General features: G+C 43.3%; 1 protein-coding gene across 1 annotated transcript in view; it reads right to left on the bottom strand.

Moving 5' to 3' along the window:
* Positions 1-24428, bottom strand: part of LOC126235238 (adenylosuccinate lyase) — a 52257-nt gene that overhangs the window by 24563 nt on the left and 3266 nt on the right. The window contains exons 2-3 of the mRNA XM_049943970.1: positions 7707-7910; positions 1138-1262 (exon numbers count right to left, since the gene is read on the bottom strand). Of these exons, the coding sequence (XP_049799927.1) occupies positions 1138-1262; positions 7707-7910 (329 nt within the window). The remainder of the gene's footprint in view (positions 1-1137; positions 1263-7706; positions 7911-24428) is intronic.

Raw genomic sequence — 24428 nt, forward strand, 5'->3', positions numbered from 1 at the left:
CCCACCCAAATGCTGTTCAATTTTTGTAATATGTTACATCTTTTAAATTAGTTTCTATCTCCAGTACTAAATGCAAGCACAAGTTAAAACTAATGATGCTCAGTTTTTGCCCTGTGATAAAAACAAAAATTTTCAGTGCAGTAAAGATTTGTTTCCCATGTTCTGTATAAAATTTCAAGACATCAGCGCAGAGTGTCACACACTATGAACTAGAAGCACAAAAAAAGGCTGCGAAAAACCTTGCTTCACAAAAATAACAGGTACTCTGCTATACTCAAAATATTTGTATGTTTTGTACTCAAAGGTGTGTATGCATATGAAACAAAATCATTCCTGGACTCAGGAGATGAAGATTTCAAGAATTTATGAGTTTTTCAATCACTTGTTAACTAGTGGTCATTCAATGAATAGATGTGCAAACTGACACTCACTACAGTATCTCATAACAACAATATTCAGCAATAAACATTCTGTTGTAATTACTGAAGCCACCAAGTTACAAATAATAAAAGAAAAAAATATTGGAACATTGCATATGTCAGAGACTGAAAAAAAAAAAAAAAAAAAAAAAAAAAAAAAAAAAAAAAAAAAAAGTCTATTAAGAAATAGTTATGCAATCACACCAAAAATATATGAAAGACAGGCAAACGTTTTTTGTTGACACATTATCATTGAAAATGAAGGGAAATGTGAGTAAAATTAGCCAATTTACTAGCATATTCTTTCATACAGTCATTCATCCATTCATAGCCAAAGAGCTCTACAGGTTTAAAAAAATTTATCTGTAGGAAAATATATCTTTATCAACTACACAAAGTAGCAATCACAGAATGTACACTAACTGATATAAAAATGTGCATCTTCATTACAAACCAATATTTATTTTCTAGTTTTGTTAGATAAACCTTTAGAACCTACCCCTTGTACAATCTCAAAATGATTTCATCTGGAAAAATGTTATTTATTTTCTTAAAACAATTAAACAAGACAGTTCCACGGCTGATTTAAAAATACATATAATAATGGAGATTACAGGGTAAAAAGGATATTTCTTGATAAACAAGCATTCATTCCAAGGCACCATTGAGCTATGTAACACTACAGAACTGTACAGTGTTATCTTCACTTGATACTCACTGCATGTGTGTAAATCCAAGTGTAGGCATATCCTTGTATGCAGCCGCAAACTTGGAAAGTTTATCAATGCAGTTAGCCAATTTAGGCAGGAGAATGTTGAAACCATCACGAATTATAATCAAGTCCTGCAGAAGTAAAATCAAGCATACATTATTTTTTTAAGCATACTACTATAACAATTTTACTGTAGTGATTAATACATATGCAAAGTTAATGTAAATCATTAGCCCTTAACTTTTTGTGATTTCATGGTAGAGAGTATTTTACGATGAGTACAAAATGTTATCAACAACAGTAACTTCAACATTGCCTGAGCAATGGTGAGTTGGTATACAGTACAGATGGAATGGTCAAGAAGAAACTACTTTCTCCCACATTTAAATATATTTATTCTGTCATAAATTTTATTTTTGTAGGTAGATTATCAAAGTATTATGGTAACTTATCCCGAATATTCTGAGTCAATGAGAGGACAGTGCACATCATTTTTTTCCTTCTCATATTATTTTTATGAATATTGTTACAATTATGAAAGTTGAGTCCATTGTGATTGACAGAGTTCAGAAAATGTTGGAGATGGTTATCATCTTATTCTTGTTGCAAGGAAATTTTTTTTATACTTGTTTAAAATAGTGTTAATCTGGAATTTGTAAATGATGGCATATGATGGTTAATTTGCATTTACAATTGTTATTAATTTCAGCATTTCTTAAAAAAAATGTTCCCCATTTTGTACAAATGTAGTGGCTGAATAGTCAAGTTACTAAATATGGGCATAAATAAATTAAAATAGAAGACTATAAAGGAACTGTGAGGCTACATAGCAATATGCACATATACAGGTAGCAGTATTGTCACCTAAGCAAGATACAAAAGGGCAGTGCAAGGTTGTAGCTGTCATTCGCACTCTGATGACTCTTGTGAAATGATTTTCGACATGATTATGGCCACACGAAGGAAATTAACAGACTTTGAACACAGAATGGTAGTAGGAGTTAGAGGCACAGGACATTCCATTTTGGAAATCATTGGGGAATTCAATATTCCAAAATCCACAGTGTCAAGAGTGTGCCACCAATATCAATTTTCAGGCATTAGCTCTCACCATGGACAGTGCAGTGGCTGACAGCTTTCACTTGATGATTGAGAACAGTGGCGTTTCAACGGAGTTGTCTATGCTAACAGACAGGCAACACTGCATTAAATAATCACAGATATTAAAGTCAAACGTGCAGCAAATGTATCTTTTAGGGCAGAGTGGCAAAATTTGGCATTATTGGGCTATGCCAGCATACAACCAAAGCGAGTGCCTTTGGTAATAGCACAATAGTACCTGCAGTGCCGCTCCTGGGCTCAAGAAGGGACATCGAACAGATGTGCAGAACTATAGACGCGTATCTCTAACGTCGATTAGTTGTAGAATTTTGGAACACGTATTATGTTGGAGTATAATGATTTTTCTGGAGACTAGAAATCTACTCTGAAGGAATCAGCATGGGTTTCGAAAAAGATGATCGTGTGAAACCCAGCTCGCACTATTCGTGCACGAGACTCAGAGGGCCATAGACACGGGTTCCCAGGTAGATGCCGTATTTCTTGACTTCCGCAAGGTGTTCGATACAGTTCCCCACAGTCGTTTAATGAGGAAAGTAAGAGCATATGGACTATCAGACCAATTGTGTGATTGGATTGAAGAGTTCCTAGATATCGGAACGCAGCATGTCATTCTCAATGGAGAGAAGTCTTCCAAAGTAAGAGTGATTTCAGGTGTGCCGCAGGGGAGTGTCGTAGAACCGTTGCTATTCACAATATACGTAAATGACCTTGTGGATAACATCGGAAGTTCACTGAGGCTTTTTTCGGATGATGTTGTAGTATATCGAGAGATTGTAACAATGGAAAATTGTACTGAAATGCAGGAGGATCTGCAGCAAATTGACGCATGGTGCAGGGAATGGCAATTGAATCTCAATGTAGTCAAGTGTAATGAGCTGCGAATTCATACAAAGAAAGACCCTTTATCATTTAGCTACAATGTAGCAGGTCAGCAACTGGAAGCAGTTAATTCCATAAATTATCTGGGAGTAGGCAATAGGAGTGATTTAAAATGGAAAGATCATATAAAGTTGATCGTCGGTAAAGCAGATGCCAGACTGAGATTCATTGGAAGGATCCTAAGGAAATGCAATCCGAAAACAAAGGAAGTATGTTACAGTACACTTGTTCGCCCACTGCTTGAATATTGCTCACCTGTGTGGGATCCGTACCAAATAGGGTTGATAGAAGAGGTAGAGAAGATCCAATGGAGAGCAGAGCACTTCGTTACAGGATCATTTAGTAATCGCGAAAGCGTTACGGAGATGATAGATAAACTCCAGTGGAAGACTCTGTAGGAGAGACGCTCAGTAGCTGGGTACGGGCTTTTGTTGAAGTTTCGAGAACATACCTTCACCGAAGAGTCAGGAAGTATATTGCTCCCTTCTACGTATATCTCGAGAAGAGACCATGAGGATAAAATCAGAGAGATTAGAGCCCACACAGAGGCATACCGACAATCTTTCTTTCCATGAACAATACGAGACTGGAATAGAAGGGAGAACCGATAGAGATACTCAAAGTACCCTCCACCACACACTGCCAGGTGGCTTGCAGAGTATGGATGTAGTGTAGATGATCGCATCAGTTAGACCATGGATGACTGTAGAACTGTGGCCTCGTCAGATGAGTCCCAATATCAGTCGGGAAGATTGATGGTAGGGTTTGAGTGTGGCACAAAACTCATGAAGCTGTGGACCCAAGTTTTCAACAAGGCACTGTGCAAGCTGGTAGTGGCTCCATAATGGTGCAGGCTGTGTTTACATAGAATGGATTGGGTCATGTGGTCCAAGTGAACCTATAATTGACTGGAAATTGTTATATTCGATTACATGCATTCATGAACTTCATGGTCCCAAACAATGATTGAATGTTTATGGATGATAATGGACTGTGTCAGAACATTCTGTACAATTTCAGTGAATGATTTGTCCACCCAGATTGCCCAACATGAATCCAATTGAATATTTATGGGACATAATTGAGAGGTCTTTTTGTGCAAAAAATCCTGAACCAGCATCACTTTCACAATTATGGACAGCTATAGAGACAGCATTGCTCAACATTTCTGCAGGGGACTTCCAACCACTTGTTGAATCCACAGTACATCGACTTGCTGCACTATGGCGGGCAAAAGGAGGTCCAGCATGATATTAGGAGTATCCCACGACTCTTGTCACTTTAGTGTAATTCTGATTACCTCACTTAGTGCAATGAATAATGTTTACCACAATATTTTCCTGTAGGTAATCATCGAATGACAATGTTTGAAATATTTTAACTAACCTTTCCCACAAAAGTTAGCAGTTTAACCTTAAGATAAAAGAGACCAAAGCTGTACAGTATGTAGCGTCAACTTTATTTCCAATCAATATGTACCACAAACAAGTAGAATTTTCTACCCCATGCTTCCATACTACAGTTGCTAATGACTTTTGCAAAAACACCATTTCTCGTTACCTCTGTTGATCTTTCTTTACTTATTTTGACAAAAGTATAATCCTCAGTAAAACAAATTTTGGTTCTCTTCCAAATAAAGAATCATTTACATATAGCGAGAAGAGTAGTGGACTCATGATTGGATCTTGTAGAACAGTTCTTGTAGACAACAGTAGCAATGGTGAAATAGAAATTGTAAATTATACAGAGTGCTTCCACGGTCTAGTGATTCTAAGAAGTTTGCTTTGTTCTCATTTCTATTTTGATGCAGTCAATCCACCACATTTATCTCGTTTTACCGCTTCTGTCGCCATCTTCCATGTCAAAGTTCACCCATGGAGAAAGATGAATATCTACTGATAAGATGTGCTGTGTGCACTCCATTTAGTGTGCCCTTTCTATTATTGAGCCGATACATTCCAGTCTTGTACAAGTGGAAAAATTACACAGCACTTTGAGCCTATCAGATCACTATTACCTCTACAGAAGCAAGATGGAGAGAAATTGGCGAATAAATTCAGGATGTTTCCACAAGTTGGCGATTGAAAATTGTATCTCTCCATCTCTTTTCCTCAGCAGTCAAAATCAGGAAATAAAATTTTCTTCCAAGTTTAGGAAAGGAAAAAATCAACAAATTTTCAACAACGAGCACATTTGTAACAGAGCACTACTTCAGGGAGACAAGTGTTGGCTAAAGAATTAGGTTAACACACCATCCAAGCACTACCCTTAAGGTCTAGATATACAACATAACATGTAAATCAAGGTAATCTAGTGGAAACCTGAATCCAACTATTTTAAGACAGGAGTCTACTATCGTTACCAATGCACCATCTCACTCCAGTTCATCATTCATAGGTAATACTGCAAGTTTGTTGTATTTGTCCAGTTGCAACCACAGCATGTAAGTTACAGTTGGTTATCAGGAGACTGGAAAAGGTCGTTTTAGACTGCCATCAATCAGAATTATGTGTACAGATTTTAATTTTTTATATCGTGTTTTTAATCGGGTAGAGCTCAAAATGGGGCCACTGTCCTGAAGTACGATAAATCTGTAGAATTTTTATACCCAATCTTTCTTGCAAAAAATTAACTTGTTTGTAACAGCCTTTTTATCGAGCCGTCTGCAACTCAACGTATTGTCTTATAGTGAGCAGCAATCTATCCTTTTCATAATTGTTGATATTCCAACCTGGACTTTCCATTGTTTAGTTTCAAATTGAAGCAGATTAACTTCAGGTTCCAAAAGGCACTGCCCTCCACAGATATATAAAGCACGTTTGCCCAACAAGAGTGAACAGACATCAGACAAAGGACTTCCAGATCGCCCTATTTCCAAGTTTGTGTACCACTCCTCTGAATGTGACAGTACTTCATATTACTATTGTTACTGTCACTGACATCCAGCACTGTTGCCTACCTGATTTTCAGACAGGTTCTCAGGAATTGCCCTCAGGTGCCTAAAATATTCATTGTTCATGCCAAGGAATAGAGAAACGTCTTGTGCATCAGACCTGAAGATAGCGGGGCAGGCATTAAATAAACAATGACTGTGGCAATTGCAGAAATCAGGAGAAACCAGAAACTTGCTGGACCAAAAGAAAATATGTAGTGTATGGAGAAGAACAATGTTGATCCAGGCACTTAAAAAATCTCTTTTAATAATATATCAGGATAGAAAGTAAATAATTTGAAGGAACTCCATCCTGAATATTTACAATTTTTATTTTTGTTTTCAGTTCAGCAGGCCACAGAAAAATTTCTTTTTCTTTCAGGCATATTCATGCAAATACTTACATAGAACAGAATTTTCACAGCTGTATTCACGCCAACATCAAGAACAAGGACGTGATGTCACTATTAGTAAAACAAACAACACTGTTCGTAGAGTCATGAAAGGATTGTTTGTGGAATGCCAGGTATTTATTAATGATGTGTCACTCAGTTTGATGTGTTTATATTGACAAAAGGTATTTATGCAAATGTGTTGTGGCGAGAGTGAAGTTTAATGGAAACTGTGCAATGATCTGGTTTTTTTCTCCTGGTTTTGAGTGGGATTATTTGTTTTGGTCAGCAGAATAATGAACACTTTTGTTAATGAAAACATTTTAGGCAACACTATACTGTAGACACTGATACAACATTTTGGAGACGGCCCTTTTCTGTTTCAGCAAAACGGTGGTATTGTCCACAACTGTGTTGTGGTTCAGTAAAGGATTGTCCAAACCCACTGAACGTTTCTCGTATGAAGTAGAAAATTACCTGTATGCCACATCAGTTTGCCCCAAAACACGGAAATAGTATTCACTGTGTTTCAAGCAAGAGAAAAGAATTTCTAACTCCAATAAGCTAGAACTTAATACTAAACATTCCCTGACGAACAAACACTGTAGTATTAACAGAGGAGGTCGTACATGGTATTATTTTCATCGACGTTATCTTTGAAAGAAATCGACGTTATCTCTGGAAGAAATAGTTAGTTAGGAGTAATATTCATCTTTCATGAGGGGTAGACAAAGATTTATTATCAACGTAGAACAGTAAATCAACACAATTAATTTTTCGTTTGACTCATATGCATGACTGTACACACTGAGATCCCCTCCCCACAATAAGCAGCCACGTTCGTACAGTAGCCAAATGAAAATGGCGCAGGCCATTGATATGGAGGAGTACCGTGCAGTTTACAGTTGTAGCGGATATGTTGATGCTGTGTTAGGCTAGTCCAGATAGCTGAAGAATACATCTAAATAGGCCTGACAACAGCAACATTCCACTTCAAACGACAACGATTTACCGCATGATACTACACTTTGTCAAGGGGCTGTGTCAATCCGATTTGGCCACTCTAGCGAGGTGATACTGTGCTCCAGGGGGGGAATTTCGATGTGGTACCAGGACAGCAGACATGTACATACAATCAAACAAAAAATTAATTACGTAACTTTTTTACGGGTGAGTTTTAAAACTTTATGGCTACCCCTCGTACAGACACCTCGTCAGCAACAGGCAAAAGCGTTGAGAACGAGACCGACCGTGTTATCACCCACGTAGCAGGAGGTGGCGCCCAGGTGTATAATGGGCGCCGCCAGGGGGCACTGCTTGGCCAGCACGTGCACGTGCGCCATGACGTCATGGCGCGTCAGCTTCTCCTCGGCAGCGGCTGCCGCCAGGTCCACCTGGTACACGTGCGCCTCCAGCTCGGCCAACTGCTCCTCCGTCACCGGCAGTCCCAGCGCCTGCAACAATGCAACGTTCTCACACACCACTGGTCCACTTCCTCAAGTGTCTGTTTCTGGACAAGCTGTCTCACTTCCATATAGATGCTACGAATTCATCAAAATGCACGAAACGATTCTTACGGCGTAGCAATAGCAAAGGAGTTTCCCCCGTCCTACACGTGCACAGACGGGTCGCTGAGCACCAGGACTGGGGCCGGGGCAAGACTTGTGATTGGGCCCCTTCTTCAAATACAGCCAACCAATTTTGTTGTTATTTTAAACAAGGTTTGATAGGATTTAAAAACAATGTAACTAGCGGATGTTGGAAATGCACAAAAAATACTCATTAGAGCGAAATAGAATAAACACAATTTCTTATTAAACACTAAGCATATGTTCACAAAGGCAATCGGTACTAATATGTTCCAAAAAGCCTCGGGTTCTATTGGTCACAGTGATAAGGGGTCAACTGTTATGGATGGCCTCGGTCTAGCGACCATTTGTATGCCTATCGGAAGAATAGGCATTTTGTGGCTAACCAGTACAGGGTCAAAATTTAAACGTTACGCACTTCCTCCAGCCAGAGAAATTAAGAAAATAGGTTGGCTCTTTTGCATTAGGTGGACCTTAGGTAGCTTATATAATCATCATTTGTTAATGGATGATTTTTGAGAAAACCGCGATGTTTGGGTACGAAAAGTACCAGTTGTGGGAATGGCCACTTCTATAATTTCTATTCATAACAAATCGTTGAAAATTTTACCATACTTCCTTAAGATGATATGTTTGGAAACTTTTTTCGATATCGGTATCCGTTACCAAGATCCAGAGGTTCAAATTTGCCTTAATTATCCAGTAAACATATGCATTTAATATCCGGTCTGAGGCGACGTTGTGGGCACATGGCAAGAATTCTAGTGTCACCGCAAGGGTTCTGAGGTCACCAAACTTTTTCTTCAGCATTTTCTTACCAATAAAACTTTATGACGCATTGTCTCTGTAAAACTGGCACGTTAAGCTTAAACAAATATGCCCAAAGTGGTACTGAAGTAACAAAAAATGAGCTTTAAGGTATCTTAACAGGCCTAAAAAATCTCCAGTTTTCTGAGCTGAATCTCTTAAGACCAAGCCTCGCTGACCAAGACATTATGTCACATCAAGTCTATGGGTAGCGTCTTTGATTAGTCATCGAAACGTCCTCGGTCCCAGGTTCGAACCGCGACACTGCTTAAATTCTCAATAAAAATCACAAGTCATGGCGACCGAAGCTGTCCGGCATAAGAAGTCACCCTCATTCTGTCAACGACCTTGTCAAAGAGGGCGGAGGAGCGGACAGAGGTTAAGTTCACTCTCTTGTCCTCGGGATGGTAATCTGACACCCCCCTAAAACGCGCAATATTCAGCAATGATCAACGAAATGAGGATGCAGATGACAATGGAAACCTCTGCTAGAAAGACACTTAATGTGTATCCACAGGACAAGTGGCCCGTATCTGAAAAAAGCGTCCTGGTAGTCTCTCCATTGGCAAAAGATTCCAGACTAACTAGATATAGTGGGGGCCAGTGATATGAAATGGAAAGAAGGTAAGGATTTCTGGTCAGATGACTATAGGGTAATATCAACAGCAGCAGAAGATTGTATAATGTCAGTAGGATTCGCTATGAATAGGAAGGTAGGGCAGAGAGTGAGTTACTATGAACAGTTCAGTGATAGGGTTGTTCTCATCAGAATCGACGGCAAACCAACACTAAAACAATAGTTCAGGTATACATGCCGACGTCTAAGCATAAGATGAAGAGATACTGAAAGGATATGGGAATACTGAACGGATAATTCAGCACGTAAAGTGAGAGAAAATCTAATAGTCATGGAGGATTGGAACGTGGTTGTGGGAGAAGGATTACAAGAAAGGTTTAAAGGAGAATATGGGTTTGGTACTAGGAATGAAAGACGAGAAAGACTAACTGAGTTTTGTAACAAATTTCAGCTACTAATAGCGAATATTTTCTTCGAGAACCACAAGAGGAAGAGGTGTACTTGGAAAGGGCTGGGTGATACAGGAAGAGTCCAGTTAGATTTCATCACTGTCACGCAGAGAATCCGAAATCAGATATTGGATTGTAAGGCATAGCCAAGAGCAGATGTAGACTCAGATCACAACTTAGTAATGATGAAGAATAGCATGAAGTTTACGAGACTAGTCGGGAAGAATCAACGCGCAAATGATTGGGATACGGAAATTCCAAGGAATGAAGAGATAAGTTGAAGTTCTCTGAGGCTATGGATACTGCGATAATAAGCAGCTCAGCAGGCAGTTCAGTTAAAGAGGAATAGACGCCTCTAAAAAGGGCAGTCACTGGCCTAGAAAAGAGAACGTAGGTACAAGGAAGGTAACTGGGAAGAAACCATGAATAACAGAAGAAATTCTTCAGCTGATCAACGAAAAAAGAAGTACAAAAATGGCCAGAGAAATTCTGGCATACAGAAATACTAGTCCCTTTGAAATGAAATAAAAAGGAAATGCAGGGAAGCCAAGGCGAAATCGTTGTATGAAAAATGTGAAGAAATCGAAAAAATAAATTATTGTCGGAAGGACTGACTCAGCAACCTTTGGTGAAATTAAAAGCAGGAGTGGTAATATTAAGAGTGGAATGGGAATTCCACTGTTAAATGCAGGGAGAAAGCGGATAGATGGAAAGAGTTCATTGAAGGCCTCTATGAGGTGGAGGACTCGTCTGATGTCGTGATAAAGGAAGAAACGGGAGTCAGCAGGGATGAGATAGGGGATCCAGCATCAGAATCAGAATTTGAAAGAGCTTTGGACGACTTAAGATCAAATACGGCAGAAGAGATAGATAACATTCCATCAGAATTTCTAAAATAATTGGGGGAAGTGGCAACAAAACGACTACTCACGTTGCTGTGTACAATGTACGAGACTGGTGAAATACCATCAGACTTTCGGAAAAACGCCATCCACGCAATTCCGCAGACACCGAGAGCCGACCAGTGCGAGAATTATCGGACAATCAGGTTAACAACTCATACAAGCAAGTCAGGATCAATTAGATGACGATCAGTTTGGTTTCAGGAAAAGTAAAGGCATCAGAGAGGCCGTTCTGACGTTGCGGTTGATAATGGAAGCAAGACTGAAGAAAAATAAAGACACGTTCATAGGATTTGTCAACCTGGTAAAAGCGTTCGGTAGTGCCAAATGGTGCACGATGTTCGAAATTCTGAGAAAAATATGGGTAAGCTACAGGGAAAGACGGATAATAAGAACCAAGAGGGAGTAATAAGAATGGAAGACCAAGAACGAAGAGCTGCTGCTGTTCAGTCTGTACATCGAAGAATCAGAAATGGAAATAAAAGAAATGTTCAAGAGTGGAATTAAAATTCAGGGTGAAAGGATATCAATGATACGATTCGCTCATGACATTGCTATCCTCAGTGAAAATGAAAAAGAATTATAGGGGGCTGTCGAACGGAATGAACAGCCTAATGAGTACATAATATGGACTGAGAGTAAAGCGAAGGAAGACGAAAGTAATGAGAAGTAAATGAAATGAGAACAGGGTGTAACAACAATAGAACTGGGGATCACGGAGTAGATAGAGTTAAGCAATTCTGTTCCTAGACAACAAAATAGCCCATGCTGGAAGGAGCAAGGAGGCCATAAAAAGGTAAAAATAGCATTCCTGGCCAAGTATCAAACATAGGACTTAATTTGAGGAAGAAATTTCGGAGAATGTATGTTTTGAGCACAGCATTGTATGGTAGTGAGTCACAGACCATGGAAAAACTGGAAGAGAAGAGAATCGAAGCATTTGTGATGTGGTGCTACAGAAGAATGCTGAAAATTAGGTAGACTGATAAGGTGAAAAAATGAGGAGGTTCTGCGCAGAAACGAGAGGAAAGGAGTTTGTGGAAAACGTTGAAAGGAGGGACAGGGTGACAGGACCTATGTCAAGAAATCAGGGAATAATTTGCTTTGGTACTAGAGTGGAGCTATAGAGGGTAAAAACCGTAGAGGAAGACAGAGGTTAGCATACATTCAGCGCAGATTAAAATGTTGGTACAGAAGAGGAATTCGTGGCGGGCCACATGAAATCAGCCTAATGGAAACAAAGACCCATATAAGTCGGTATTCTACGGACGAACAAAATAAGATTAACTCTTTACTTCTGAGCAACGTACATCTTTCAAGTCATTTGCTTTCTTCATTTTTATGATTCTTCCAGGACAACTGTACATCAATAGAAACGTTTTATGTTGTGTTTACTCTTGAACGCAAAATAATTTCTGTATACTAGTTTTTCGCGTAAGATCCGAATCAGAAGTCCCTTATTTTTTAATCTTGTTGGTAAACAAACCTCATTATAACGACGTTTCATAGTTGTTGTCGAGTACATTTGTTGGGGATATGTTTTGGGAGGATTTCCAACAACGTTTAAAGGAAGGACATTTTCTAATCCATCACACTATGTCTAAAGAAAATATTACGCATTTAAGATTGAACACGAAATAGAACTGTATGCAGCTGGCCTGTATGACTCTTAAAACGGAAGTGGAAACGAAGATTCAAAAATGGTTAAAATGGCTCCAAGCTCTATGGGACTTAACATCTGAGGTCATCAGTCCCCTAGACTTAGAACTAGTTAAACCTAACTAACCTAAGGACATCGCCCGAGGCAGGATTCGAACCTGCGACCGTAGCAGCAGCTCGGTCCGGACTGAAGCCCCTAGAAGCTCCCCGCCACAGCGGCCGGCTACAAGCGGTGCATCCCCGACGAATGCAGGCAATACACGTAGCAAAACCACAAAGTACATCTGAGCGTGTCAATCACAATTCCCGCTCACATGTTCACGGCGAATCGCTCTTGATGACCTTGAGCGTACGCTGCAAGTGGATTCTGTAAGGCCCAAACGTGTCTGCTGTGTGAATTGTAAATGAATTCACGGGCAAAGCAAGCCTCGTCTATAAACAACACACGTTCTGGTTCTATGTAAAATTGCTAAACGGGTCTAAGGGTTCAGTCCACTCACTAATTGACCAGTCTCATGTTCAGTTGAAGACAGCAAAACGAAAACCAAAAAATTTTAAATTCAACTCTGGCTCTGAGCACTATGGGACTTAACATCTGAGGTCATCAGTCCCCTAGAACTTAAAACTACTTAAACCTAACTAACCTAAAGACATCAGACACATCAATGCCCGAGGCAGGATTCGAATCTGCGACCGTAGCAGCAGCGCGGTTCCGGACTGAAACGCCTAGAACCGCTCGGTCACAGCGGCCGGCAGGAAACGAAGACTGGTTATGCCGGTGCTGGGTGTAATGTTCTTTTGTTTATAATCTGATACAATCATTTTGGAAAATCAGTATGATTTTTGCCAACTTAGCAAGCTGAGGGATCCGAACGCACGAGAAACTCGTGCCCCTATGACGCTTGAGCACCGAGGATTTCGCCCCCCCCCTCCCCCCCGCCCCCATAGTCGGGCCTGTATACAGACGGCGGTAGTATGGCGCACACAATGTATAACAGAGCAGTGCATTGACAGAGCTGTCATTTGTACTCAGGTCATTCAAGTGAAAATGTTTTCGACGTGATTATGGTTGCACGACGGGAACTATCAGACTTTGAACGTAGAACAGTAGTTGGAACTAGACGCACGGGACATTCCATTTTGGAAATCGTTAAGGAATTCCAATATTCCGAGATCGATAGCGTCAAGAGTGCACCAAGAATAGCAAATTTTAGGCAACAATGAGTGAAATAACTGCAGAAATCAATGTGGGACGTTAAATGAACGTATCAGTTAGGATAGTGAGGGGAAATTTGGCGTTAACGGGCTGTGGCAGCAGACGACCGACGCGAGTACCTTTGCTAACAGCACAACATCGCCTGCAGCGCCTCTCCTGGCCTTGTGACCACATCGGTTGGACCCTGGACGACTGCAAAACTGTGGCCCGGTCTGCTGAGTCCTGATTTCACTTGGTAAGATCTGATGGTAGGGTTCGAGTGTGGCGCAGAAAAATTTGGAAATTTGTGGTATGGACTATGGGACCAAACTGCTGAGGTCATCGGTCCTTAGGCTTACGCACTACTTAATTTATCTTAAACTAGCTTACGCTAAGGACAACACACACACACACACACACACACACACACACACACACACACATCCCCGAGGGAGGACTCGAACCTCCGACGGGGGCTGCCGCGCGAACCGTGACGCGACGAGACGCCCTAGACAGCGCGGCTGTGGCGCAGATCCTACGAAGCCATGGATCTAAGTTGTTGTCAAGGTATTGCGCAAGCTGGTGGTGTCTCGATAAGGGTGTGGGCTGTGTTTACATGGAATGGACTGGATCATCCGGTCCAACTGAACCGATCACTGACAGGAAATGGTTATGTTCGGCTACTTGGAGACCATCTGCAGCCATTCATTCATGCACTTCATGTTCCTCAATACAACGACTTCAAGTTACCATTAGCACTGTAGGACATTTCTATTCGCCAACAGGGTGCGAGAAGAATGACTCCTTCAGTTCCATTGTGCGCACTGTAAACTAGTTCAATGTTGTTCAAAAATGGTTCAAATGGCTCTGAGCACTATGGGACTTAACTGCTGTGGTCATCAGTCCCCTAGAACTTAGAACTACTTAAACCTAACTAACCTAAGGACATCACACACATCCATGCCCGAGGCAGGATTCGAACCTGCGACCGTACCGGTCGCGCGGTTCCAGACTGTAGCGCCTAGAACCGCTCGGCCACTCCGGCCGGCTTTCAATGTTGTGTTCGCTATTTCTGGGGGAGCGATGCATAGTGGGGTTCAAGCAAATTTCTAGATTCTTTACTTAACACTGCTCTGGAGACTTTGTGAACACGCTTTCGCAGAATAACTGGCGTCTACTTCAATCGTCAACAAATTCTGATTTGACAACATTTCCGCCATGCTCTCCCGTGGCAAAAATCTGTGACTATTCGTGCTGCTCTTGTTTGTATACATTTAATGTCCTATTTCAGCCGCATCTGGTATGGGTTGCACACACTTAACCAACATTTTTCCATGCTGATGACCGGCAAAAACTTGGAAATGGGTGTCCAGTGATGCCAAATGAATCAGTTTGGAGCTAATGGGATACTGATTCGTTGCTCGCCATGAAATCTGATACGTGGTTTGCCATTGGCAGTTCCAGGCGAGGGCATTGCGCTAAGTGTCTGCGGTAAGATGAGTTAACGCGGACGTAATTAGGGCAGCCTTAGCATCGGCGTGATAACTGGCTGGCTCCGCCGGCCTCACCAGCAGTTTCCTTCGCAAATGCTGACGCCTGCGTCTTTAGCGCCCGTTTCTCATATTACGACTTTCCAAGGGGGTCATAAATACAGCTTGTATGATCTGGTGGAACACTCAACGAACCTCTCAAAGGGAAGTTTTAGGCAATTACTTTTAGTGAAAGAGCCTGAGTGCACAAAAGGGCGGAAACTAAATGCAAAGCTCTGATGTAATTTATTTCCATACTGGGTCGACGACAAATGGAACTTCGGTTTCATTCACTGAATCATTATTTCTCTCCGCAGCAGGAAAGAAAAGACTTTCCAGTGAACCCACACATCACCTGAAAGTACTGCCTATTAGCATTACGTAGATTTATTCGCCAGCTCACTCCTGACGTGCTCCTCAATTGAGTGGAATCGCCCTGAAAGCGGCGGACCACAGCGGAGTTTAATAATTGTGTAATAATTTAAGTAAACGAGTACTATTTCTATATTCTATTTCCATTTGCTACCTCAGAAAACACCCGTCCCAATTATTTTTAACCAAGCTTGTAGCCCAAGAAACAGTAGCTAAATTGTAAGGATGTCAGGCGGAAGAGGCAGCTTAGTATTGTCGAGGCAAAATCTTCGTGTGTGTGTGTGTGTGTGTGTGTGTGTGTGTGTGTGTGTGTGTGGGCGGGTGGGTGAGAGGTGGGGTGGGGGTGGGGGGTGGAGAGGAGGGAAGGTGGTTTCTCGCCCCCTTGATGTAGCTACATTATAGTTAATTAGGTAGAAGACGCATACAAGTCAAATCTTTGCATATAGCTGGTTGAAACAGTTACCATAGAAAATGAGAACTGCTTGTCGTTTCTAAAAGTTTACATTATCGAACTTGCAATCAGTCGAATATTCTCAATCCATGACAGATCATTGATAAAGGTGCATAAACGGTACTTTTTGTCTCGTCTGTACTGATGGTATATAACTCATGCAGTGAGCGATGAGACAGACAGCCGGCCGGTGTGGCCGTGCGGTTCTAGGCGCTTCAGTCTGGAACCGCGTGACCGCTACGGTCGCAGGTTCGAATCCTGCCTCGGGCATGGATGTGTGTGATGTCCTTAGGTTAGTTAGGTTTAAGTAGTTCTAAGTTCTAGGAGACTGATGACCACAGATGTTAAGTCCCATAGTGCTCAGAGCCATTTGAACAATTTTGAGCGATGAGACAAACTTCGGACGATGCTGTTATCACTACATTCGAATCATCTCTACAAGTCAAAAATACCTCGGGGCGATTTGCGCCGTCGTCTTTCCGTAGCCAAGTCAACACGGGCCGAAAGAAAGGCCCCTAGACGAATCAGTTCCTGAAAGTTAAGGCATTAAAAGAAAACGACTGCGTGTGACTTCAAACCTCTCTCTTAGACATATTGTGATGACGCTGAGACAAGAAAACAAGTTTCAACAATAGCTGTAAATAACAGTGAAAACATCTGTTTGACTGAATACAGGACTTTAAAAAAAGTATTTCCTATTTAAAGAGATTGTAGTACGGACCCAAACAAGGCGAAAATGTGGAGTAACTATGGGATCTAAAATGAATGCTTTACGAGCTATGAACCTTTGTTCAGTACAAGACAGCAGTTTCATAGTAGTGAAGATGAACAAGTGCTCATAGCTCTAAAGGTCCGCACTGTGTAGCCTATGTTTATTGGACATTTGTTTCTTGTTTTGATCCATGCTACCACCCCTCAAAACATGGAATACTTTTTTGCAGCACTCTGTACATAAGCCGAGTGTTTTCACCGAAGTGGAATTGCACAGAGCACACACACACAAATCCGTTTTCTGCTGCAACGTCACTTTCGTGGATCACGGGACAAAGCACACCAAATCGCAGAGCAGCTTCCTTCATTTCTTTGATATTTTCCAAGCCATGAACATTGTGTGGAAATAGTGTTACTATAGCCCGGAAACATTGAACCTTACTACCGTATGAGCAAAACGCTGATATACATTAAATGTAACAGCAGTTGTGAATATCGACAGCCATCGGCTGCACAATGGAATGAGGACAATGAAAATTTGTTCCGGACCGGTACTCGAACTCGGATTTCCCGCTTATCGCGAGTGGCAGGCTTGCCATTAGACTATCCGATCACGCGTCATGGCCAGAACTAACCTTCCGTATGTCCTCAACCATGCGTCTAGAACGTTCACTCTTACGTCCCTTTGTAGACTACTGGCCATTAAAATTGCTACACCACGAAGATGACGTGCTACAGACGCATAATTTAACCGACAGGAAGAAGATGCTGTGATATGCAAATGATTAGCTTTTCAGAGCATTCACACAAGGTTGGCGCCCGTGGCGACGCCTACAACGTGCTGACATGAGGAAAGTTTCCGACCGATTTCTCATACACAAACAGCAGTTGACCGGCGTTGCCTGGTGAAACGTTGTTGTTATGCCTCGTGTAACGAGGACAAATGCGTACCATCACGTTTCCGACTTTGATAAAGGTCGGATTGTAACCTATCACGATTGCGGTTTATCGTATCGCGACATTGCTGCTCGCGTTGGTCGAGATCCAAAGACTGTTAGCAGAATATGGAATCGGTGGGTTCAGGAGAGTAATACGTAACGCCATGCTGGATCCCAACGGCCTCGTATCACTAGCAGTCGAGATGACAGGCATCTTATCCACATGGCTGTAACGGATCGTGGAGCCACGTCTCGATCCCTGAGACAACAGATGGGGACGTTTGCAAGACAACAACCAGCTGCACGAACAGTTCGAAGACGTTTGCAGCTGCATGGACTATCAGCTCGGAGACCATGGCTGCGGTTACTCTTGACGCTGCATCACAGACAGGAGCGCCTGCGATGGTGTACTCGACGACGAGCCTGGGTGCACGAATGGCAAAACATCATTTTTTTCTGATGAATCCAGGTTCTGTTTACAGTATCATGATGGTCTCATCCGTGTTTGGCGACATCGCGGTGAACGCACATTGGAAGCGTGTATTCGTCATCGCCATACTGGCATATCACCTGGCATGATGGTATGGGGTGCCATTGGTTACACGTCTCGGTCACCTCTTGTTAGCACTGACGACACTTTGAACAGTGGACGCTACATTTCAGATGTGTTACGACCCGTGGCTCTACCCTTCATTCGATCCCTGCGAAACCCTACATTTGAGCAGGATAATGCAGGACTGCATGTTGCAGGTCCTGTACGGGCCTTTCTGGATACAGAAAAAGTTCGATTGCTGCCCTGGCCAGCACATTCTCCAGATCTCTCACCAATTGAAAACGTCTGGTCGATGGTGGCCGAGCAACTGGCTCGTCACAATACGCTAGTCACTACTCTTGATGAACTGTGGTATCGTGTTGAAGCTGCATGGGCAGCTGTACCTGTACACGTCATGCAAGCTCTGTTTGACTCAATGCCCAGGCGTATCAAGGCCGTTATTACGGTCAGGGGTGGTTGTTCTGGGTACTGATTTCTCAGGATCTATGCACCCAAATTGCGTGAAAATGTAATCACATGTCAGTTCTAGTATAATATATTTGTCCAATGAATACCCATTTATCATCTATATTTCTTATTGGTGTGGCAATTTTAATGGCCAGTAGTGTATCTTCCCGTACAGGAGAGACATTTTAAGTAAAAGCCGCTTGCCCGGTGCGGCGGATGAATGCGACAGGGGAATAAACCTAACGAATGTGCGAGTGCAGACTGTAGACACGTAGCTGACGACATGGAAGTTTGGGTCTCGCCGTGAAGCATGCTCGTACAGCACAGCAAGGCGACCGCTCGCGATAGGCTGGAAACCCGGGCTCGAGTCCTGGTCCTGCACTAATTTTCAATGCCGTCATTCCATTATACAGGTGATTATTGACCATACTCACAACTACATATACACTTCGTGCATTTCATAACAGCTGTAGTCGCCATATTGCCTGTTCCTTCGAGTATGCTCATGCGTGCATGAGCATAGGAACACTGCGTCGTACTTCTGAACAACACAGGAAATGCAATCTCGTAAAAAGGTGAAAAGAAATTCTTTAAATTTCCTTTGCTTTTCAACTTTTGCCGTCCGTACTTGATTTTGGACACCATAATATATCAACCCTACATTATCTGTGCTGCTCCGTGCAAGCATCTGCGTCGGACTTGTAAAAACCGCAGATATATAAGGCACTGTTGCATCAAGTGCATCAAATGAACGACGTGGCGCCGGCCGGGTGGCCGAGCGGTTCTAGGCACTATAGTCTGGAACCGCGAGACCGCTACGGTCGCAGGTTAGAATCCTGCCTCGGGCATGGATGTGTGTGATGTCCTTAGGTTAGTTAGGTTTAAGTACACTCCTGGAAAGTGAAATAAGAACACCGTGAATTCATTGTCCCAGGAAGGGGAAACTTTATTGACACATTCCTGGGGTCAGATACATCACATGATCACACTGACAGAACCACAGGCACATAGACACAGGCAACAGAGCATGCACAATGTCGGCACTAGTACAGTGTATATCCACCTTTCGCAGCAATGCAGGTTGCTATTCTCCCATGGAGACGATCGTAGAGATGCTGGACGTAGTCCTGTGGAACGGCTTGCCATGCAATTTCCACCTGGCGCCTCAGTTGGACTAGCGTTCGTGCTGGACGTGCAGACCGCGTGAGACGACGCTTCATCCAGTCCCAAACATGCTCAATTGGGGACAGATCCGGAGATCTTGCTGGCCAGGGTAGTTGACTTACACCTTCTAGAGCACGTTGGGTGGCACGGGATACATGCGGACGTGCATTGTCCTGTTGGAACAGCAAGTTCCCTTGCCGGTCTAGGAATGGTAGAACGATGGGTTCGATGACGGTTTGGATGTACCGTGCACTATTCAGTGTCCCCTCGACGATCACCAGTGGTGTACGGCCAGTGTAGGAGATCGCTCCCCACACCATGATGCCGGGTGTTGGCCCTGTGTGCCTCGATCGTATGCAGTCCTGATTGTGGCGCTCACCTGCACGGCGCCAAACACGCATACGACCATCATTGGCACCAAGGCAGAAGCGACTCTCATCGCTGAAGACGACACGTCTCCATTCGTCCCTCCATTCACGCCTGTCGCGACACCACTGGAGGCGGGCTGCACGATGTTGGGTAGAGATGGGCAAAACTGTTCTTTTCAGAGATTGGATCAGAACTGTTCACTCCCTGAAATGAATTAGCTCTTTTTCATGACTCACCACTCATTTACAAAAGAAAATAAATGAAAGGCACATTGCCCTTTAAACTTGGTTTATTCCAGTACTATACCTGTATTTTGATCTTATTTGATCCTATTTTGAAGTAACACAGATAATGAGTAAGAATTTTGTATTGTTTATTGAAATTTCCACGATATGACAAAGTTTTTGATTATTGATTTATTTTGCACTAGCGTGGTTTTTTGGGTGATCGGAAAATGTTGTAACTTGAGATTTACATTAACAATATATTTGGCTATAACGTATTAAAATTTCATTAACCTCATACAAATACATCGCAAGCCATATATTTTTCCTTTCGAAGACGCCTAAAATCGCAAAATCCGTACCAGAATAAGAAAAAAAAAATATAAATTTGACTGTAAAACGAAAGTGATGCATATAGCCTTACGCAGAATAAAACAAGGAAAATATTGGTGTATCACATTTTGCGATACGTTTATCGGTTCGCTCGTAATTAAAGCGTAAATTCGAGTGTCCATAATAAAAATCCTATAGTAAGAGGAGTCATCAGGAACCTAATCTAATCAGTTTAAACAAATAAAAATAAAATAAAAACAATTGATGTATACATAACATAATAATGTAATATACATAGCGGTATTACTACGAAGAACAATAGCCAGTGGGGACAAACTCCGATGCAGAGGCGCTGAGTCGAGCAGGTCGAGCCGCGAGCTTTATTACTGCGTGAGCTGAGACCGCAGAGACCAGAGTGACACCAGAGTCGCTTTGCTCGACGCTCTGGCTAGAGTCGAGACGGTGGGGTGAGCGTTGAGCGGGCGAGTTCCGAGGGTGGGGGGAGCTCACCCGCTCCGAGCCAAATCGTCGGTTCCCTTGCGAGCAGGTTTTTGCAAGTAGTTCCTATGTTATCCGCTAGGTGGCTCTCTGTCCTGTTGCTCGCATCAACTGCCCAGAGGGCAGGACGTGCGACTGAAACGATCGCCGACAGAGTGCGATGCGAAGTTAAGCTGCGCCAGACACTGCACACGGCAGACGACGCACAGAGACGGCACGGCATATGTGAAACACAAAATCCAATGGGGCACTGCACAATGCAGGCAGCCAAGGTAGAAGCAGGGCAAAGGCTGGCGCTGGCTGTGTTGTGTGGCGTGCACTGTGCTCTGACCAGCAGAGGCGCTGCTGATATGCTCCGTCTCTCTCTCTCTCTCTCTCTCTCTCTCTCTCTGCCGTGGGAAAAGTTTGGAGCTACCGTTCTTTTTTTCTGAATCACTGATTGTTCACTCCTTTGAAAGATTGAACTCTATGAATTAGTTCAAGAGCGGATCCCCCATCTCTAATGTTGGGGCGTGAGCGGAAGACGGCCTAACGGTGTGCGGGACCGTAGCCCAGCTTCATGGAGACCGTTGCGAATGGTCCTCGCCGATACCCCAGGAGCAACAGTGTCCCTAATATGCTGGGAAGTGGCGGTGCGGTCCCCTACGGCACTGCGTAGGATCCTACGGTCTTGGCGTGCATCCGTGCGTCGCTGCGGTCCGGTCCCAGGTCGACGGGCACGTGCACCTTCCGCCGACCACTGGCGACAACATCGATGTACTGTGGAGACCTCACGCCCCACGTGTTGAGCAATTCGGCGGTACGTCCTCCCGGCCTCCCGCATGCCCACTATACGCCCTCGCTCAAAGTCCGTCAACTGCACATACGGTTCACGTCCACGCTGTCGCGGCATGCTACCAGTGTTAAAGACTGCGATGGAGCTCCGTATGCTACGGCAAACTGGCTGACACTGACGGCGGCGGTGCACAAATGCTGCGCAGCTAGCGCCATTCGACGGCCAACACCGCGGTTCCTGGTGTGTCCGCTGTGCCGTGTTGTGATCATTGCTTGTACAGCCCTCTCGCAGTGTCCGGAGCAAGTATGGTGGGTCTGACACACCGGTGTCAATGTGTTCTTTTTTCCATTTCCAGGAGTGTAGTTCTAAGTTCTAGGGGACTGATGACCTCAGCAGTTAAGTCTCATAGTGCTCAGAGCCATTTGAACCATTTTGAACGACGTGGCCCGCACTGGTAGTTCTTTCGCAGCAAATAAACATCGCAACATCGACGTCAGTCACTTTTGACGCGCACGGATGAGCACCGTCGAGGGTAGTCAGTATCAAATAGCTTCCTACACTATTTATTACCTGTAGGAGGCTACGGTTGTACATGGGATAGTGGCCGTCTTGAACGTAGAGATAGTTAAAGCACTAGGGAAAGGAGCAAAAAACGACATATGGACGTATGGCTGGAAAATTGTTCTAATGGAGTTACACACACTAGAAGGTGGAGATCAAAGATTTTGACAGTGACATCGGTAGCAGCACTAGGCAGTCGTCGCGCCAGCATGGAGTAAGCCAGATGACCGTGTGGAACATTCTCCACGACGACTGCCACTATCCTTGCCCCTTATAATGCGTGCCGCCCTTATTACCTATGCATTTCTCTCCGTGGTGGTCGTTTTGTCGCTGGTTCGTCCAGAGGTCACCACGGTGCTAGGATTTTGGTCATCCCTCCTACATGCAAGTGAGACTACCTCTACAGACGGCAATATCGTCAACTTTCACAATACCCAGCAGTGAGAAACGGGAAATCTCCGTGATATATGGTGGCAACAAACCATCAGAGCCGGTTTAGCCTCAATTTGTGGACGGGGATTATTGGCGACCTCCTTGTGTGACCAGTCATCCTCCCACGCCGCCTCACAATCGAGTCATATCTGCACTTCCTGCGGGTGGCCGTGCCTCCTCTGCCAGAAGCACGAAGGGTAACGCGGCTGCCATACGGTCGTACTACAGCTCACTGCACTGTTGAGTTTGGAGCTAGAAAACTAGTACCCACAGAACATGCTCACTAGCTTTGTGCGCTTTTATGTGTGCTTTCATCATTGAAACCTACACTGTCAAAGATCTATCTCCACATTCAAGTGAGTGTAACTCCCTTGTAACGCATTTCAGGCCGTATGACGTCTTTTGCTCCTTCTCCTCTCAGGGATCGCTTACCTACGGTCTGTCACCACTAAGCAAAATCGGCCTGTAGTTCCATACACATGCCTTCGGCTTTATCGCTACGTTCGCTCAACATATTCCTTTGCACGAATCTCATGATACCAGCTCACAGTCCAGCAGTGCCTGGTAATGACACGCACTATAGGACTCCGGTGATCGTCCATCTGCCAGTGTTACATCTGTCTTAAGAACTAAAACGCAGGAAAGCTACTCTCAGATTTTCGTTAGTAAAATGAGCATATTAAGTAGGTTTTAATTTTCTTAAATTGAAGTGTGTGACGGAAAGATATTAGTTTTCTACTAATAAATTTTCAAAAGGGTAGCTGCAATCAAGTCTTCGTTCTGGTCGAAACAGTCATATTATGCAGAAATAAAATTATTGTAATGAATTCCATTTGTATTTTTGCAGCTGGAGCCCCCTACCCTTTTACTTGTTAATAGTTGCAAATTCCAACTCAGCTGCAATTATTTTATTATAAACATAATCAACAACGATTAGCGCCCAATGCGTGGTTAACAGAATTCATCACTGCAAACTTCGTTACGTATGATGGAACTGCTGCACGGTTGTGGTGGTTTGGGGCCGTGCATTTCCGTACACCAGACACGAGGATCCATTCGCTGTACTATGTGGTGGTACTTGTCGGATCCTCTCCACGAAACGATCTAAGACATTCACATATGCGCCTGCAGTCAATGTCACGTCTTAAGGCAGGTACTCCTTGTGAATGATTCCCTTACCATAAAAGAAGGTAATTAGCGGTGTCCTGGTGTACAGCTTCTTGCACCTAAACAGTTCTGGATTCCAGTGCTTTGCCTCTTCTATTCTGTATCGTACGTCAGGTACCACGACTAGTCTCCCGTAACGATCGGTTCAGGAAAGGTGGCATTACTACCCACCATGTCGATAAGATCCCCGCACGCCTCCATCCTACCCTGTTCCTGTTTCCAGTCTTGTCGTGATGTACTACCCGTGAACATCGTTTGCTCTTGCAATTT

The sequence above is a fragment of the Schistocerca nitens genome, chromosome 2, assembly GCF_023898315.1.
Source record: "Schistocerca nitens isolate TAMUIC-IGC-003100 chromosome 2, iqSchNite1.1, whole genome shotgun sequence".
Taxonomy (NCBI): domain Eukaryota; kingdom Metazoa; phylum Arthropoda; class Insecta; order Orthoptera; family Acrididae; genus Schistocerca; species Schistocerca nitens.